The 20,929-nt window shown below is 41.9% G+C and overlaps 1 protein-coding gene across 13 annotated transcripts in view; it reads right to left on the bottom strand.

Annotated features, from left to right (window-relative positions):
- The window catches only part of CELF2 (CUGBP Elav-like family member 2), a 451,396-nt gene that overhangs the window by 224,555 nt on the left and 205,912 nt on the right, over positions 1-20,929 (bottom strand). For 3 of the 13 annotated variants that reach the window (XM_058420358.1, XM_040062989.2, XM_040062991.2), the window contains exon 1: positions 16,806-16,969. The exons of 9 other annotated variants lie outside the window; for them this stretch is intronic. In XM_058420358.1, coding sequence (XP_058276341.1) covers positions 16,806-16,879 — 74 coding nt within the window. In that variant the 5' untranslated portion in view covers positions 16,880-16,969. Of the gene's footprint in view, positions 1-1,484; positions 1,535-16,805; positions 16,970-20,929 lie in introns of those variants that run through there. One more of the 13 variants, XM_058420362.1, reaches the window with a different exon arrangement.

Here is a 20,929-nt window from a genome sequence, read left to right as displayed (position 1 = left end):
TCTCTAACCACGCATGGGCATAAATTTAGAAACAATCACAGAATGGTTTTGGTATGAAAGGATGCTAAAGATCACATCCAACCTCATTGCCACAGAGGAAGGACACTTTCTAATAGACCAGGTTGCTCATAGCCCCATCCACTCTGCCCTTGAAAATTTCCAGGGATGGGACATCTACAGCTTCCCTGCGCAGCTTGTTCCAGTGCCTCAACACCCTCTCAGTAAAGAATTTCTTTCCAACATCTAATCTAAACCTGCACTCTCTCAGTTTAAAGCCATTACCCCTTGTAGCCCCTTGTTCAAAGTCCTGCTCCAGCTCTCTTGTAGGCCCTTTTCGCACTGGAAGGTGCTAGAAGGCCTCCCAAAAGTCTTCCCTTCTCCAAGCTGAACAATTTCCTCAATTTTTCTTCTAGTGAAGGGCTTAACCAAGACTCCCGGAGTATGTGTGCAATCCCAGTCACCTGCTGAAGTGATTTGCCAAATAATTCAGTGTGATCTGTGGCAGAAAACTCAACCACTGCAATTCCCTTCTGTGCCACCACCCGTGCCAGGAAAAATGAGCAGAGCAAGATCTGCTGGTGGCATGAAGAAAGCATTGTAAAAGTTCCCTGGCTATCAACAGAGAACAAAAAAATTAAAGAGGGAGAAGATTTGTTGAACTGTTCCAAATTATTGCGAGTCATTGTTTAGAACAAGCTTTTTCCTGTCTTTATCTCTCTTAAATAGAACTGTATCTGAAAATATATTTGTTTATGCAAATTGGACATCCCTCTCCTATTTGAATTAGCACCATAAGTACATTCTGTATCAGTGCAGACATACTCAATGTATTTAATGTCAACACTACTAGCAATGATGGAGATTGGAAATACTGCTCTGCTTGTTGGCCATGGAATAAATTTGCCAAACAGAATCACTGTAGCTCTAGAGTTTAAATTAATGCAAGCAACACTGTTATCAGTCGTCTTTAGCCTGCCACTCTTAGCTTCTAACAGAAACATTTAGGAATAGGAAGCATTACATCTGGCTACAGCTGCATATTACATGGTCCATTGAGACTTAGATGCTGATGGCTGAACTGAATAACAAACAGCTGGGTATAAATGCAAAGATCAGGGAATCATAAGAAAATGCTTGTATGGTATCTTTGAAGCCTCGAACACAATGATACTGTATTAGTGCTATTAGCATCACAGAATGGAATAGCCTGAGGATCAGCTTTCAGCTCCTCAGTGTGGGGAAACAAACTTTAAGGCAGGTAGTGGGAGACTCCTTTCTGACTACTGTAATATTTATATCCAAACAGTGTATTTTATTAAAAAGTTGGTTGTGAAACATCAATCCTGTTTGCAGTGCCAGGCAAAAGTCAGCCTTCCTCAGCAGTTATGGGACATAATTTCTCTCCATCTTTGGGAAAGTCCTGAGAATCTTTTAAAATTCGCAAACATATTTTCAGTGCCACTGGAAATTTACAATACGAATACCTGAAATGGGACAAGCTTGACTCAATGCAGGCACAAGCCAATTTACCGAAAATTATGTTCCACTCCCTCATAGGTCCAAGAATTGCTAAGAAGGAAAACCAAGCAGGAGAGTTTTGGTGAAGCCACAGTGATGGGTCTTCGCAGCTGTCCTTCAGGTGTTCCCAGAAACACAAGCTTCTGTGCACTCCTTGCAACTCAGCAGTTTCCACTGGAAGAGGATTTTATTTTTGAGATAGAGAAGAAATGAGTGTTATTCTACTAAATATACTATACAGACTGCACGTTGTCAGGAGTGACACTTGACGCGACTGTCTGGCCTACAAAGCAACAGTACAGAAAGCATCAAAAGACCTCTCGAAGGCAACTGAAGTACAAAGACAAAAATTCTGAGTGTGGCAGGAGAGAAGACCTAAAAATTGTCACTAATTGGCATAAGGGAAGAAAAAAATAGCTTGTAGGCCCTTTATAAATAGACTGCTTGTTCAGTAAGTGAATGTGAGTAGTCTGGACTTGTAAAACCTAGAAACCTGTTTTCCTGCCTAATGGGACATCCTACAGCTCAAAGGGCACTTTCTTAACTCTTATCCAACTCTATCAGAATTAGCAGGGAGGGGAATGCCTGGGGAAGAGGATAAGTACCCAAGATGAGTGAATATAGGTGTATAATAAGAAAAAATGAAGAGCACCTCTCCTTGTAGCTCCTCTCATAGAATATGTCTCTCTGTACTGAAGGTCCGTAGTGAATGTCCCCATCTCAGGAATACGGCCACTCACATTTCTGAAGTAGTTTAAATATCAAAGACATCTCCCCAAAGACTTCCTGAAAGCCCAAGGAGACATAGTTTTCATTCCTCAGACATGACTGAACAGGCTTGAAACCACATTTTGGGTTCCAATGGAGAAACAAATATTCAGGAGGATGGTGGAGATGATTCGTTGAGTAAATGTAATGCTGGGTGGTGCTGCAAGCAGAGAAAGAAAACACATTTCCAGCCTGCCAGAGTGAAGATGGCACACTTATGATAAAGAAGAAAGAGAGAAAAAAAGTATTCTTTAAAGGGAAATGGATACTTTTAGAAACGTATCATAGTTCTTGGGCCTCAGGGGATGACAGAAAAGATGTGAGGTGACATGGTGCAGAATAACACCACACGTAAGAAGCAGGCAGAAACACAGAACTTTGCATCTTGACAGAAATCCATCATAAAAATAAAAGCAAAGTAGGTTATTTTCACTAACTGGAAAACCAGCACCCTTTGATCTGTCCGGGTCTTGATATTATTATATAAGAAGAAATTCCCACCACGATGCCAAAGTGGGTTTAACTTCAGCAAAAAAAGTTGCTTCAGCTTCTCTACTGGAAACAGCCTCTGCCAATGTTGAAGACAGCTCTGAGAATTCAGGAGCATTAAAGAGGCTAATGTACTTGAGCTTTGTTCTAATTACTTTTCTTAATAAGTTTTGCTGGACCACTAAGAATAGATGCTGTCCTGGGAACTCCAGCACTCAATCACCACTGTGTTCCTGGGCATAACTTGCAGCAATCAGCGAGCAGAATTTGGAGGCAGAATTACCAACTCGGGCAGCAACTGCATAAATATGTGGCTCTAGCTGCCCTTATTGTCACCTATCTGCAATATGATGTTGCCCAGAGCCCTTTCCACATAAAGTTAGATGGTCAAAAACAGATACCTAATAGGACTTGCACTGTTTCATCTAAATTATTTTGAGAATTGATTTTAACAATAACTGTGAACCTAGGAAGGGAAACCAAATTATTACTTCCTTTGGAATAATAAAAAACAACCAGCCTGAAAGGAAATAAGTGAATACACGCTAATTTTAGTCCAGATTATTTGTGCTTCTAACAATAAATTCCTACATTCCTGCATCTATTCTCATGGATTTACAGGCATTCAGGACCATCCCTTATTTATCTGTAGATTAGCATTGATGTGATAATTCAACACCTCTAGGCACACTCCTCAATGCAGTAAATAACAGAACCAATAACATCATGTGTCTTTCTATTCGAAGGTATTTATCTCCCTGGTATCAGAGAGAAACTCCATTTTCAGAGAACATTCAAAGGCCCCACTTATTGGAGGGAAAACTCCACTCAGAACTAAAGTTCATAAGAGAAAAATGAAGGCATGGGTGGTACGAACACAGGTGATTGATGCACTCTGATTTCATTAATTTCTACTCTAAAAAGCATACTACAGGAGATCAGGATTAGCTGTGTCCACTTGGAAACTTTTATTTAAGTTTACAGTGCTTGTTTTTACACAGAAAATCCAGGATATGTATTCTCCTTTCTACTTCTGGTTCCTCAGCTACTGGAATAAAGACGGGAAACACTGATGTAGGGAAGAGATGTTTGATTGAGATGTGCAGTTTGAGCAGCTGCACTAAAACTCTTCAGTGTCCAGGAGAACAGAATGAAAACAGCATTTTCACTAATGTTGTTTTCCTCCTGAAAAACATGGCTGCTCTGCAGCATGGTGTGGTAGGATGTTTCCACACCCATGTTATGATCGGTCTAATAAATCTTTTAACATTGCCACCAGTTGTGAATTAAATCCCAAACCCATGAAAATATTGTAAATAAGCAAACAGAGTAATTAGTCCAACTTTATTTATACGGATCTGAATTACAATTTTTAGTTTGACTGGTTTCAATGGCAAGCTCGTAGAAATAACAGCACTAGCTTGATTATCAAAAGGCCTTAATTTTCAGTGAAAATGCTCTACTGCAGGCTAACAGGGCTGGTTTCCTGTATCTGAAAGCTGCGGTACTGGGCCTTATAGTTTGATTTTTATAAGCCTTATAATGAGGGTGGAGAGGATATACATTCCATTCTTCAGCTGCATTTTTGTTCCACAAAGACTGCAATTTTCAGTCTCTTGAAAATGTAATTATAGATAATGTTTGCATCAGTGGCAAGAACACAATGAGCACATGGGGCATGAAAACTCCACTCAAATCACATCCTCTTAGGTTACGAAGCTTGTCTTCTGCCAAGAGTGGAGGCATTTCAACAAGCTAATGTTCAGTCTGAAAAAGATTGTGGTTTATACTAACCCCTACATACATTTTTACTTTACACTTTTACTTTTCCCATTATTCTACTCTTTGCATGGGGAAACCTAAATAAACCAGAACAGAGATTAATTTGAGTTACTTTGAAAATCTGAGGTCTATAAAAAATTTGAAATACAGTAGCTAAAAATGTAGAAGTGTACGCCTCAGTACACCTTGTTCAAATGATCATGCCTTTAGCAGTTGTAAAAGTAAATCTGGATCAGAACAAAAAGCAAGTGGAAAGTTATCAAGGTTGCATGAGGGGGAGTCACTTTGAGACAAACTAGTTTAGAAATGGGACTGAAGGCTACTTAAAACCTAACATGATCAAGAATTTCAGAAAGAGAAATCAAGAATTTGATTTATTCAGAAGACCAAGAAGAGTCAACTATTTTAGGGTAAAATGAAAGATATGTATCTGATATAAAAAAAATAAATCGATCAGAGTTCTGCTTCATATAAGTTAATTATATCATAAGGAAAAGTAATTTGTGCTTCTCTATTCAGCACCTACCTGAGTAGTAAACCAGAATCAGTCTGAGACACAAGTGATCTTGATGCTACTGTTGTGCTACTTTCAACATATCCACCCCTTGGAGTGCCTTGATCTCCTTGACTAAGAAAATAAACTCACTTCCTAAACAACGTTTCACACACAGAAAGAAGAACCTACATAGGGTCCCCAAGTGCCAGAGATGGGAGGACAGAGGAGACCCAGAGCTTGATGCCACAGAATATTCCAACCAGCACAAGGGATGAGAAGAGAGGACATTCAGCCAGCAGAGAACCTCCTCTCTCTAAAGCCCACAATTTAACTGCAAGTGTTTTGATGCCATTAAACACACCATTGTAACAGATCAAGATGACTTTTTAAAAATAACTAAGAAAAATAAAAATAGGAGAATAAATTAATACCTTTAAAGCCCTGAAGGCAAATCCGCATAACCCCACAACATTGTTATCAGCCACAAATCTCTCTCCCTTTCCAGAACTTTCTCTCCATTTCACAGAGCACCGTGATTCTTAGCGCTAGGAGCCTGCACTTGCACTAATTGTGAGTCCTAGCATGCAGCTACCAAAATACTTGTCTTCCAGCAACCCCGGGGAGAAGCACACAGTTGTGTTTCATAAGCAAAGAGGAGAATCAGACTTAAGCTCTTGTCACACTGAATATGTCCAATCAACATAAATTCTTTGTCTTTATTTGTTCGCGGTGCATTTGGATCACAGATACAGAGTGCTTTGAAATCAAAGGGAGCCTGCCCATCGACTCAATGAGCTTTGGATTTGGTCCTTAATTTATTTATAACAACCAGTCTTGCTGGAACCTGAATATTTGAGCTGATTCTAAGCCATTTCATTGAGTTTTACCACCAGTTTTGTTGTATAAAAACGTCAAGTGCTTAGAGAAAAAGCTGCAATCTACTGAGGCCTCTGTGTCTTCCTGCAGCATCACCCAGCTTGGTGCTGTATCTATTTGTTGTAAAGGGGAATGCTGTTAATGATGAAGGTCTCACCTAAACACCACAATGTTGAAGAAACTGCTCACACACAAGATCTGCCAGTGCTATAATTTAGGAGGAATTCTTAAATTTTAAGTCCTACTGAGCCTAACCAGGACTTCTTTCAGTGCTGAATTCCTGGCTGAAACTCCCCAGCTTGTCACACGGAATTAACAGATGCCCTTGAGAAAGGCACGTTACGTAGATTCACAGTGATTTGCAGTGGGTAAGTAGGGCAACTTGTGGTTGTGGGAAAAAAGAAAACAACGTGATAGTATCGTATTTGGTTCACAACTCGTAGACACGACCGTTTAAAAAACAGAGCTGAGAGAACCTACAAAAAACATTCACTACAAAAACGCAAGAAAAACTACTGTACTTTGCCAAACAACTGATCCCCAGAAGACCTAGAAAATCACAGTCAGGGCTGATAATTCAAGTCTGCTGGGTCAACAAACACAGACCAGAAAGGTTGCTCATGCTTTCAGGGACTTTCAAAATTTGAATCACTATCTGCATAGTAAGAATATAAAATCATTAAGCACTTCAGATCTAAATTCCAGGTGGTTCTCTCCAAGTTCAATAGGTTTCTCTTACTTATCAAAGAAGGAAGCAAACAAAGTAAATGTTTTGCAGGTACTTGTGGGAACTTCATCCACCAGAGAAGCAGGGAAGGAATCGCAGTGGTGTTTTTGCGGACATTGAAAGGATGGTGATAAGGGAGAGCAAAGCAAGGTGGTTCTTAACTCAAAAGGTAGAAAAGGGCAGGAAAAGCTACTTGCTGGAGGCATGGACGATCAGAGCAGGCTGAAGGTTCCCAGCATTTTAAACAAACATAAGCAGGACGAATTGCATATTTCAGGGACAGAGAAAAATATGGCATGAAGTGGTAAGAGACTGGAAAAAGAGTCTTAGCTATGTTGATGGATTTTTAAAGTGCTACATGCTAAGCTTCTTCACTGATAAAAAAATGTCCAGCTAGATCTGTGAGGGTTTTCATTATTTACAGCATATTATAGAATTGAATAAAAAGGCTTTGTTTGCTGTTCTTGGCAATGTGATTATTTGCTGTTAAATATTTACACCTTTTTTTCTGCCCAAGGAGTTTTGCGAAAGAAGAGGGAAGTTGATTTATTTTTAAGTTTCCATGAAGCCTTCCAGGTTCACATCCAGAAGTTATCAGCAGAATTTTTGCATTTTCTGGGACGTGGGGCTTTGCTAAGCTTAAAAACAAAACCTTCATTCCTGTTAACACAAATGATGCTCCACTTTTTAAATATAACATTAATTTTAAATGATTATTTTCTCTGCTAAGGAATCCTGAATTTGCATCTTATATGAAAGCCTTGCTTAAATACATACCTTTTTCTGCTCCACAATATTAATTTTACCCAGAGGCCTGACATCTCTTAACTCCAAATTCACTCTGTATATGTGGCTCCAAACCAAACAGGAAAATCAGAGGCCTGAGTGGCTGAAGCCAGCAGCAGTCCTCTCCACTGCCTTTCCCCACTTGAGAAGAAATGGAGACCCAAGGGGGGCTCAGAGACCTTTAAATCCTCTGAAGGCCAGCAAAGTAAAGAAGTCTAAGCATCCCCTGATGTGGAGCTGAGGACAGAGAGAGCAAAGAATCAGCCAGATAGTCTCCAGCTCCTGCAGAGATTCCAGGTAGCAATGTGGGCATCTGAGCAAGCTGAAAATTGCTCCTTTCTGAATTCCAGAGTGTATCTCTTGCTACAACTGGCCTGCTGTTCATCAACACAGACAGGCAGCAACGAGGCTGTTGCAGGACCTCTTCCCAAATCCAAGAAATTGCATGCAGGGGAAGAAGAAGTGACTTGAAGGAGCCTGGAATAGTACTTCGAAAACACAGAGATCAGCCAGTGTTCTTGAAGACTCCTTGGGCCACATTAAGCCTTGTAAGCAATATTTCTTGCTGGAAAACAGGTCTCACTCCTTTGTGAATGTTGGTTTCAAAGGATGGGTTTGCATAAGATATTGAAGAGTTGCTGCTGTCTTACTTTCCAATGACAATGAGAACTCTTTGTCACATCTATATGGCCACATTGAAACAGTCACTGCAGGAAGAAAAAAGGCTCAAAAATACCCAGAATCTGACCCAAAATCATTATGTGGTACAATATATACTAAAGCATATACAAAGCTTCATCCTATTCCAGTGAAATACCCTAGGAACAGAAAAGACAGGGGAATGGTAAGAAATTACTGAAACTCTCAGCTTTTCCTATTCTACACAGCCTTGTCTTGAAGATAAATAAATGTGGTCTACCAAGTGAGATGCCAGACTGCACTTAGGAGACAATGAAATCAGGCAAACCCAATTGTTTTAAAAATCTGTAATATAGTGCTGGACTTTCTTCTATCTGAGCACAGTTATGAAGCTGCTGCATTTACTCTCTTCTCCACAGGCAAGAAACCAGCTTAAAAGGGGAAGTTTTACTCTATCTTCTGCAGCCCAACAATAGAAATATATGTGAAAGCTGAGAGCCCTCAGGCAGTGAGATGAATCCTTCTCTCTGGCAAAGGGGAAAAGATTTGATAAGAGGAGTAGAACCCCCCTGCCCCAACTTGAGATGTGTGAACATACTCAAAAGAATACCTGCCTAACTCAAGCTCACTTCCACTTCATCATCAAGGCAGACACTCTGCTAGCAAGGTAGAACAGTCTCTGAAAAGTTATTTGCCTCATGCTTCCATGATGAAGTTCACTCTGAGGCGAGCAATGAGAAAAAGGCTGCAAAAACACGACTGCAATTCATCGTTCAGAGCTGGACAGCCTGGCACGGGATGCAAAGCCCAGCATTATGCATTCCTCATTCAAGCCAAGCTCCTGGAAACCCATCGGAAGTTTGGCTTGAACACGGACTACAGGCTATAGCTGGTAATAAAACATCAGATAATAGTGCTTTACGTGTCCAGAGAGGTTCTCTTTTTCTAAGAATTGCTTCACTTGTCATTGATTTTTCCACATCCTGCAAAATTAAATGCTAATTTTATTCCTTCCTCTTCCCTCTGGTCCCCTCCCACTCAATACTGATCTCCAGGAGGAGCTGGCAACACGGAATCTGTCGGAAAAAGCCAGTGCTCACCTGGCAATCCTAAAAATTCAGCACTTCAAGGAAGAAGCTGAATGATGTGGGTCAGATTAGGACAAGTGGAATGACTTCTGCATTTTTTTCCTGGAGAGATCATCTAGATCATCGGTGGTTATTCCTTAATTCAGCATTTCTGGGTTTGTGGCCAAATCTCTGAATATCTTCCCAATCAAGATATTTTCTGGAATCAGTTTTAAAGACTAAATGCATACCTAAAGTAACAGTCACTGGGATTTCCTGAACTCTTTTTCTGTATCTCTTTTTTGTTTTCCTGGTTTTTGTTTTGGACAGCAGGGATTTAATGTAGTTTGGATAGGGCCATTAGAAGATGAGAAATCAGTTTCTAAGCAATCAGATCTTAGAAGAAGAAATTAAACTGAATTAAGAAAAAAATTGAAAGTTCATTTACTGACTAATGAAATTATCAGCTTTTCTATATGTTAATAGAGAGACATTGCAGATAAAATAAAACAGTATCTTTATTTCTCTGGAAAACACAAAGGGGATCAAGTTTACTAACACTCATGGAAACCAAGACAAACCACAGTCATGTGACTTGCAATTTCTAGAACATCTTGTATAAGAACCAGGTCTAGAACAGGGTTTTCTTTAAGGAATAGCCACCGGGCACGGAGTATGTTTGACAACATTTCAAACTCCTAATGCTTGTTCTACATTCCATCTGTGTGGAAATAAAAAAAAAAAAAAAAAAGAAAAAAAAGAAAAATAAAAGCATTTATTGATAAAGGGCAGAACCAGATGTCTCTCTCACTAGCAATGAATTGCAGGCAAAGGCTGACAGAGCCAAGCAATTGAATGAGCCAGGAAAAAAATAAAAAAATAAAGAGAAGAAGGGAATAGATCATTTGATTTTGCCGATTTTCAAATGCAGTTATCCTTTTCAAGAAGCTAATAATTTAAACACCAGCTAAAGAGTGTCTGTATCTGGATATCCCTCTCAAAATGTCCACTGTTATCTAGGAGTGAGTACATTTAAGTGGAAAGATACTGAAAAAGTTGAAAATTAATATTGCAATTAATTACTACCTATGACTGCTGGGACAGTGTTAGGCTTTTCTTCCAGGACTACATTTTCTTTGTCACACTAACCCACAAGGATAAAAGAAAACAGTAATAATAAAAATTTTTTAGAAAAAAAAAAGTTAGTAGATCACAAACTCCATTTTCCTAAAAGAGCAATAGCTACATATCTGGAATAATCATGGTTGTAAACTCTCAAACTTCAGGGTAAGAGCCACACAAAAATTTAAGAAATGAACCGGGATGTGAAAATCATAAAGCAAAATTCTCAGGTTGCTGTTATTGTTTCTCTGTAAAAACCTGAAGTGCCTCACGATGCATAGGCTGAGGGGAAATCAAGGACATAAATTCCCTGCATGCTCCTCTGCAGGGGTTGAGTCTATCCCTGATGCAGTGGGGAGCAGGGCACAGCTGGACATGTCTCCTTCTAGGATAACCTGGACACAGCTCCCTGCTTCCAGACTAAGCTGAGCAGAAGCGGGCAGGAACACATCCCTCCCAGCCTAACCAAAGGCTGGAGCACTCACAGGCATGGACTAAGTCTCTCCACAGTACAATGCCCTAAGTCCTGCCCTCAGCTGTGACAATATGCTGCCCCTGATTGTAAGTGATGGGTAAACTCACAAAATATGGCCCAGGAGGCTGGTGCAGGATCTTCCTCACAGCCCTTACACCAATGTTTGTTTCAGAGCATCGCTTTTGAACCTGACTTTAAGTATTGCCACCACTTGGCTGGCAAGGGTGAAACCATCCCAGGGCAGAGAACACACTCAAGATATTCAGCCTTCTTCAGCTGAGCCGTAAGAGGCAAGAGAATGCAGCTGTTCCATCCATATAAACTATTTTTTTTTACGTTTGTGTAAATGGAAAGGAAAAAAAAAAAAAATCACCAAACAGGCACTATTGGTACAGTAGGCAACTCCTTCGTGAATTGGCTCATTTAGGCATTCATTTAAATACAGTAATTAAGATTTAACACAAAACAGAAGCTGCTTTCAGATGTCATTTTGAAGGCCAGATGATCTTCTCTTTATTAATATTATAATTTTAAACTATTGTCAGCTGAATTTTCAAGAATCAAGCTGTGAGCAAAGAAAATACACTACTGAAGTGTGTCCTATTTACATAACCCAGTCTCAATGAAAATGAGAGATCGATTATAAATCTGTGATACAGAGGATGGAGAACTGCACCACTAAATGTCAGGGAGCTTTATCTGGACGTTAGGAGGGAATTTATACCTTCAACATCTGCCATTCACCTTTTCTATTTAACACCATATGGAAGAATACAACAGTGTTTAAGGCAACATATTTCTGAAAACCTTTATGAGAAAGCCAGCAGCTTACTGCAAATGAAAAATGAAATCCTGAAGGGAACACAGGCACTTCTCCTCCTTTCCACAGCCACGGAGAATGCAGGAACGTGTTGGAAAGCAATTAAAGTATGATGATTCTAAAGGGGAATAATTATTTCACAATTACTTGAGAACATTACATTTATTGCTCCAATTAGTTTTTATTTTCCAAACAGGCATTCTTGTCCCTGCATTTTTCTTGTACCTATGAAGGTTTTTCTTGTTCTCCCACTCCTTTGCTAAGGAAAGCTCAGCCTTGCATTCTACCTATTTTATATTCCCTATTTTGTGATTTTAGCCTCTGGTTAACCTTGCCCAGCCAACAGTTTGTTTTAATCAAAGGAAATCATGTCAGGAGATGCAATATACTTTGCAACTATATGAAAACAGAAGAAATAATCCCCTATAGGAAACACCGTGTGTGGAAATGAAGAAAAAAGAAAGAAAACCAAAACGTTGCCTCTCCACTTTAGAAGGAAAGAAGTTTTTATTTGCTTAAACTATAAAACAATAACTTCTCTGTAGAATGTTGTCTTGCCCACGTGTAATCTTCCTATTCCAGGTGCTTTTAAAAAGGAAAAGATTTTGTACACCTTTCCCCTGTATCGGTTTGGTCAAATATTTTTATATTAATCCATGAATTAATCATGAAATTTGAACAGTCCAAATGCTCATAAGATATCAAACATCCTAAAATGCCAATGAAATATTTAGAGTTATCAAAGTTGTTAGAGCAATCATAACTGATGATTAATTTGGATGATGAATACGTGTGGAGGAGGCTTAAAACTTGTGAGATTGTATCACAGGAAGTGAAAGATATATTTAAATATTGATGTGTTGAGAGTTATCATAGGTTAACTTCTGAATGAGATTCTAGACAAGATGATGGGGAGAAGGACACCATGAAATTGTAATTACTTAATAGACATCCAAAATTTATTTTCCTTTCTGAAGCTCCTTGGCAACAGTCAAAAATTTTTTCTTCTTTTTTTGCTTTGCTTTTCATCAGTAGTAGCCCAAGGAACCTGTCACACAGGTAACTTAAGTAAAAGTCATAATACTCAAAATAAAGCTATTACTGAGGCAAAGTTAGAATAAAATGCCAGTATAAGGATGAGGCTGTGGTCTTAAAAATACTCAACTGTCTATTTTCAGTTAGGAAATCATGGTTTGATATTCTAGTAATAAAAAAGACCAGAGAGGGGAAAAATTATTTTTGACAGGATGTTGAGTTTCCCTGCAGTTACATTTAAAAACATAAATTTGTTATGCCCATATTTTTGTTTAAAAAAAAAAAAAGTCCTATATTGCAGGTTTACTGCAGAAAATGAAGTTCTGGATTTCAAAGTGGAAGCATATCCTGTGAATGATGACATTTCTTATTTACTAAAGAGCAAGTACAAACAAAACGTATCAAAAATTGATCTTCACTGGCTTTTTAATCAGCAAATTGCACGTATATCTGATTTTGACTCATTTTTGATTAGAAGAGAAAGAAATTCAAAGGCTAAATACTATTTCACATTATTGCCTTGTAACCCATGCAGTTGAATGCGCAGCGTTGAAGCACAATGTATTTTATTGGCATTATATCCAGCTACCAAAAAATTAAAGTAAAATTTGAGTTTGTTCATTTACGTTAAAGGTAATCCCAGGCACTGAAATGTCGAACATTGAACGGAAAAATCTTCTGTGGTATTGCAGAAATCAACATGGGAGGGGGTTTACAACGATGAGTACTTAATCCTCAAAGCAGCCACTTCACAATCATCCAGTTGGCATGTACATGTAAGCCAGGGAAATCAGCAAATTACATTGAACTCAGATTTTATAACCTCACTTCATAACCATTAACCCTCTCCTACCCAGTCCAAATACACACATACATTTCATCTATATGTTTCACCTACACATATCTATGTATTTTCCTCAGCACTGCCTCTTTCCCGCAGCGCACAACAGCAGTCAAACAATTCCTGATCCTTCCCAGAGCCCTCACCTAGCAGGGCTCTTTGCAGGCATGGTTAGAGCATCCAGCTTGCCATCTGTCCTCAAGAACAGAAGTTCATGCATTTTTATGCTTCATATCCTAGAGTATCTATTGTCCAATGCTATGTCATTAATTAATTTTTACTAGTAAATTGCCATTCAGTCACTAACCAGGCACACCAATGCCATGCATACAGTTTAATTATATACAGTCACGCTCAATGTATCTGATGTTCTAGTTTGTTTCTGGTTAGCTATATAGTAACAGCAGCAAAATTTGAAGCAAGCAACATTTAAGAGCCATTAACATTCACAGAGGTAAAAGCATTTTAACTTTGTAATTATCAGGCTGGCAGCTAACTTTCACACTAGGTATGCACTGAAAGTTATTCCTTGAAAAATCCCCTTTTTCTCTCATTGAAATAATGGATGATTCTGAAAATAAATCCCTCTACAAATAATTTTTAAATGCGCAAAGAAGTGCAAGTGATACTGTATGCTACCAATTTCCCAAAACATCTGATATGCCACCGGCACATTAAAACAAACAAACAATCCCGTTTTGCCAATTTGTGCTGTGAAAGAGAAGTGCTATACGTATATTCTGCTAATTGCCTTGCTCTGAAATAGGAAATTCCTTTCTGCTAAAGACTGAGCTGAGCTACACAGAATGGCTGGAGCAGATGGCGAGGTTAAAAGTTTTGTGCAGTGTGGTAACTTGGAGCGCGCTCTCGGATGCTCCGCGCCACCCCGTTAACGGCGCTGGCAGCTCGCTGCTCGCCTGGGGGGGGCAGCTGAAGGGGAAGGTGCTCGTGTGCCCCTGACCCCTGATGCGTAATCAAACTGCATCCTCATCAGCACTGATTAGTCCAGAGAGTTGGGGACTTGCAAATAAATGTATGTCACCACTTGGCTAAGAAGGACAAGATAAAGATGGTTTGAAACAGCGGATGGCAGAGTGTTGGAAAGGCGGTGTAGCAAAGCTCTCACACACAGCATTTGGCTTCAAGACTATTTCTGTTAGGAACAGAAGCTCCCAGAGTTCATGGCAATTTAGCCTCAGTATTAATTTGCATGTATGACACATGATCTCTGGAAATCATACCATCTCCACAATTACTTAGATCAGCGGCAGAGCGAGGGTTAGTTAATACAAGGAAGCACATCACATCACGACCACTGATGATACAGGACATGAAGTCTTTTTTCCTTCAAGAGATTACTTAGTCACACCTCCCCCCCAAAAAATGCTTGAGGAACCAGCACCAACCCTACAAGGATGCGTGCATTTAACAACTCCACTATCAAACTTCTGTGTTTCAAGACCTGCATGGGAGCTGACATTACTCTAGACTAATTTTTGTATCTTTGGACACACATTAAACTCTGCATCTAATGGACAATGACTGTGTTTCAGGCTGTGTTAAAATACAGCATGGATGCTTCACAGAGAAAAGGAGTATGAAGAGAGCAATGCAGAAGAGAGAATTTGATGTGGTACTCCCCCACCTCGAGGGGAAAATTGGAGATAAAGTTATATAAGCTTAAGTGACAACAGGGCATCATCAGCCACAGTTAATAGTGGCTTTGAGCTTGGAGATGTTTGTTAGCAGGATCTTTTCTGACTGCCTGGAAGGACAGCAGGTAGAAAGTCTAATCCAAGCTGAGATAATGGAAACAAGGGGAAGCTTGGCTGTGGCAGGTCCCTACAGAGGGCTGCAGAGCAAGAGGTACAAATGTTCAGCTGCTACTTCGTACCCTAATGGTCATACCTCTGCGATTTTTCTGCAAAACAGGAGAAATTGACAGCACTTTTACCAAAACTGACTAACGCCCATAAAACCTGGGATTTTACAATGGGAAGAGCAAAACACAGTACAGAACTTTTTCGACTTTAAGATCACAAACTTAAGACAAGAGACAGGGAGCATTTACACACTTCGCTGTCCTTCAAGGACTGTAAAAATAGTGTAAGTCATCTGCACCAAGTAGCTTCCCCCCTTGACTCTTGCCCCTCTCCCACACGCTCACTAAACCTCAGCTGTCTGAACAACTGGCCACTACTGAATGCAGAACACTGCTGGTGCAAGGGAAAGCATTCTAACTCAGAGAAAGTTTGGTTGCCAGTAAAAAAGGCAATAAAAGTCTGAACAGCCTTAGATGGGGGCACAGTTTGCAACCTGATTTGTGCAAATTGCAGGTGACACTCTCTGCTGCACACAGGGGTTTATTTACACTTGTAACTTAAGCGCTGCCTCAACCAGAACAGCTTCAGTGCAGAACCAATGCCAAAGCCTCTTGCTTCGTTCTAATGTAACTCAAACAACGTTTGTCATCCTAATGAAAGAAGGAAAAGCAACAAAATAAAAGATATTTTGTATACTGTAAAATAACGCAGCACAGTCCTCACACTTCCTCTTTCAGATGTCTATTTCATCATTTCTAGCTTTCATTTTTTCATACAAGGCTTAAGTTACCTGAAAATACCTGCCAATTGGCAGTGCCCAAGAGGATGATAATAGAAACTTTCAGACCGAGATTAACAGAGCAGAGCCGGGCTAGGGGAATACTTCTGAAATTCCAGCATTCAGCGCCTTCCAATACATCTCATCCCCACTTCAATTGCACATAAAACAACCATCCTCACCCTAATTAACACTCACCGTACCAGGCAGCTGCCAGAGACGGTATGGGGGGAAAAAAAAAAAAAAAAAAAAAAAAAAAAAAAAAAAAAAAAAGCCAAATCCTTGCGTTCTGCCTGGTACTCCCAACGGATGCTTAGTATTGCATCTGAATTTGAAAACTGATGAAAATTTTCAAGGGCATTTTTATTCTGCCGGGAAGGGGTGAGAAGACACGGGTGGGTCCGGGCTGGGCGCAGGGGACAGGTGTCTGTGGAGGGCTCCGCCGGGCACGGAGGGGAGAGCGCTCAGCTACGCGCGACCGCTGCGCGTCTCTCCACGTTGCATCATCATCATCAGCGGCAGCCGATAACCCCCCGCGCCCGCCGACACCGACCTGCGGGACGCCCAACGCCCCGGGAGGGGGCACGACACGGAGACCCCCAAGTGACTTGGGAAGGGGGGGATGGCCGGGCGTACGAGCCGCCCTTCCCCTCCCGCGGAAGGGACCCGGCCGGAGCTCCGCGCCCCGGGGCGGGGGCTCGGTGCCGGGCGGTACCCGGGGCGGGGGTGGGGGGGACCCGGCGGCAACCCCGCCGCCACTTACATTCTGTCAGAGACCAGCAAGCGGCCGTCGACCATCATCTCCGGAAGGAAATCCAGCTTGAACGAAGAAGTCATGCTGGGCTCCGGGGGCGCCGCGGCGGTCGGCGGGAGGATGCGGCGGGGCGCGGCGGATCCCACAACTGCGCCGGGCGGCGGAGCGGCAGGCACAGGTGCGGAGGCCTCCCCGCGGCAGCCGCCAGCCCCGGCAGTTGTCACATTTCTCTCCCCCTCTCGGTTTTTTCCGCCAATCCCCTCCGAAATCGACTGCTGAGGCAACTGTCGGTGGAGCGCCAGGTGCTGAGCGGGGAGGCGGAGCCATCTCCCCGCTGCGGCTCCCCGTTAACCCCTGCGCCCCCGCCGCCCCGGGAGAGGCCTATTGCCGCCGCCGGGCCGGGGGCCGCCCGCCCGGGGCCCCGCGGCTCCGCCCGGCCCGGCTCCGGGGGCGGCGGGACCCGCCCGGCGCTGCCCGGCCCCGCGGCCGTGCGGGGTGAGCCGAGCCCGGCGGGGCAGCGGCCCCGCGCCCCGACAGCCCGGGGCGGGCACTGCCCGCGGCACACGAGAGGGGTTCGCCCGGGCACGGCGCTTCCCGGTGCGGCCGGAGCCAGACTGGGGGCACTGGGAAGGTTTGGTCAGGTTCTGGGTGCAGGCTCTCTCCGCTCAAACTCCTGCCATTCAGACCTTGGCAGTCTTTTAAAATGCTCGGAGTGATGTTACTGGCTGGCGAGAGACTGGTAGTAACTCTGTCCTCGCTGATCAGAAAGAGGGATTTAAATAACTAATGACGGCAAATCCTCTCTCATGGCTGTAACCTCCCAAAAACCCGCTCCCAACCTCGCTGCTCTCAGAGCTGGCCGCGCACAGAAGTGTCACCACCGAGACGCGCACAAAATTCCACACATACAAATAGCTGGAGGCTTCCCCCCCCCAACGCTACCGCCCCCTGAAAATCTGTATAAATTTTCCTTTCCATCTCCAAGACCTATTTGCTACAATACAAAGCCGCTCCAGGCAAAAGAATATTAACATATTTACGAAGATTACTAGGTGATCTGAGCAGTCTAGACAGACAGAATGTTCTTCTCCATTGTGTGCTCTTCTCCTTCTGAATCTCTCTCTCTCTCTAGGTTTTATAATTTGATTTGTTATGGATAATCATCACTTTCAAAAAGTAACAAATGCAAATTAAAACCCGCTATGCTTAAACTTTTCAAAAAGCATTCTTATATAGAAATTAAATCTACCCATAAAAAAGACAGGCCAAGTTTTGCTTAAATTTTGACCATCGTTGATTTGATAGGAAAAAAAAAATACAGAACAGGCAAGTTTTAGAGTCCAGTTTATTGCACCAAGAGACTTTTCAATTTTAAACAGTTAAAAAGGAAGAACAACCCCTCAGGCTGCTAAAATTTTTGCCTACTTTGCAAGTCTAAAGAAAGAAAAGGTTCACTTGGCCCTCAGCATAATCCCCGTAGGACAGCTGCAATCCTGAACAGATATCTATAGTGTTATTAATCTGCTCTGCTCTATATGTTCGCATAGTGTCCTCATCACCATGGCACCTAAATATCCATGTGGAAAGGCACAAAAGCAAAGCTATGGCTCCTCTTTACTAAATTCATGGTGATTCCTTTACGCCACCCATCCATCAGAGCGTAGGGCTGACTATACAGTGGATAAAAAAATTAAGTGCAAAGTCCAAATGAAATGAGAAACCAGCACAACTTTCTCCAGCTGGATGCAGCCACCTGGTTTTTGATCTGAGGCCTCCATGGTGGTTAATCCGGCCCAGAGCAGAGTTGGATTAACTTTCAATTTCAAAATCTTGCCGCTGCAGAAGGGACAGATTTTAGCTCAGAAGAAATACAGGCTGCTCAGTGAGGATGAAGATATTCTTTTAACTAAGAAGTCTTCACCCCCACTTCGCCCTGTTCGGCTGGATCTGCATCTCTTTACTATGAGTTTTTTGGGGGCATGCTAAATTTCAGGGACTCTAGCCTATCACTTCTAAGGACCACAGTCCCACTGCTGCTGACTGAAAAGTAAATCCACGCTTCGCACAGGATGCAAAGAGGGAGGAGGAGAGGATCACAAATAATTTTGCTTAAAATATGCATATGGAATGGAGAGATCTTTATAAATTTGCCCCATTATGCAAGGTGTAAGTGCTTAAAAATGCTTCATTAAAACGTATGTTCTTTTGAAATATTTATTTTCCTTTTAATTACATGTGAATTAGCTGGAAGAAGCTGTAGGGAAGCCCTCTTACTGACTTAAGCCTTCTCAGCAGTTTGTTAAATTCTAGCCTCAAATCCCTTGAGGGAATAGTGGATTCAAAGCAGCTTTTAATCATACTATAAGGAGGGTGAAGTAGTATGTAAGTAGGTCATAGAGAAAGCATTACAAGTGCATAGGTTATTGCTTTATTTAACAACTACAGTGTAACACACTTTTCAAAGCACATTTGCTTTTGCCATTTAAAAGTTAGAAGCAGGAACAGGGTCAAATGCAAAAAAGAAACCCTCTCCATAAAAGATACCGAGATATGACTCAAGGAGAGCTTAGAGGGAAAAACTGCATTCGAATAATTTGGTTCTCAGACATAAATTATGTAGTGTCTGTGTATGAATTAACTCTCGATGGCAGAGGGTAAGTGGTAAGAAACAAAAAACCCTGAGTGTTTCACACACTTTTACAGGCTCAGCTCTGCTATTTGTAACACTAATGCCAGATTCTTGACCAGCGCATGTGTGCAAAATAGCAGCTTTTACTAAAAATTAGGGGACAAGTGGAAGCTCTGATGTGTTGCTACAGTACAGAGGGAAATGGGGAGCAAGAGTGGCAAGTGCAACTGCATTTATTTTCATGGCATAAATGAGACAATGGCTCTAAACCCTGGCTTAGAGGAGCTGCATTATTGCTGCCCTCCAATATTAAGCTTTTTCAACTGGTGGAGCATATGGCAGTTTTGAGGGAGGAACCTAAAATTTGGAATCATCAGTTCTCGGGCTTTAATCCTATTCCAGCTACAAATGCTGCCTCCTATCCCTCCTCCCCTCATTTCAGAGGCCCAGACCCTGTTTGGCTCGTTTACTCTTTGTCCCTCAGTTTCTCCATCTGTCTGAGTGGGGCAGATGAAGCAGTTCCACCTCACCTTTGCACATTAGTTCAAGTGGCTTTTTGAAGACAGAGCTACATACAGTTTCTCTAAACAACTCAACCTTTGAAAATTGCACACCTTTTCAGAGAAAAAAATCAAAACAAACAAAAAACAACCCCCAAAACTTTCAGCTGCAGAGGGCCAGGATTGAGCAGTGACTTGTCGTGTATATGAGCTCACTGTGACATCACCGCCTGTGGCTTCTTTCAGTGAGTGGCGAAGAGAGCAGACATCCCCTTCCCTTCCAGATCCTAGAGCCAAATCCAGTGTGGAGCTCTCATCATGTCCCTTCTCCAGACCCCCTCCTCACCCCATCCTTAATTGCCATTCTTCTAATCAACTTGCCCCTCCCCGTTCTGGGCCAAGGAAATGCTACTGTTGGAAGCACTTCAAGGGAAAGTTTCTGAATGACTTCACTCTCTCCCAAGCCTGCAAGGCAGTATGAAGAGAGTTCAAATCCTCTGCTTTATTCCCCCCTAAGCCAATGAACATGCTCGGGATTCAGCTTATCTCTGGCATCAAAGCAAGTTTCTAACAGAGGCAAGAGAAGCAGAGCTCAGCGATGGCGGTGTAAATTTGGAGCTGGCTCAAATGACTCCAGTGGAATCACTCAGGATCTTCCACTAATGTGAGGGAGACCAGGAATCTGGTCCAGCTGGAATCAATGAATGCAAACGAGTGGTTGCTATCTTTCACAAAGAAATAACCTTCCAGGCAAGCCATGAGCCTGGAAGTAGTGGTGTGACTAAGAGCAGGCAGTGCAGCATTTTGGTTTGTGTGATGGGATCTGAGCCTATCTGCCTGGAAGGGAGGGAGCCCATCAGCCTAACTCTTAGTGGCAGAACTCTGGAGGGGCAATAATGGGGAGGGGGCATGGAGATAAAGCAAAGCACATAAGAACTTGGGCAGAACTACAGAAAGGTGTAAAAATCATTAGCAAAGCAAAAAGTAGTGCATTTCCTTGAATG

This window comes from Hirundo rustica, chromosome 4, assembly GCF_015227805.2.
Source record: "Hirundo rustica isolate bHirRus1 chromosome 4, bHirRus1.pri.v3, whole genome shotgun sequence".
Lineage (NCBI taxonomy): Eukaryota > Metazoa > Chordata > Aves > Passeriformes > Hirundinidae > Hirundo > Hirundo rustica.
Note: the sequence above shows the minus strand (reverse complement) of the source record. Positions and strands in the feature narration are given on the sequence as shown.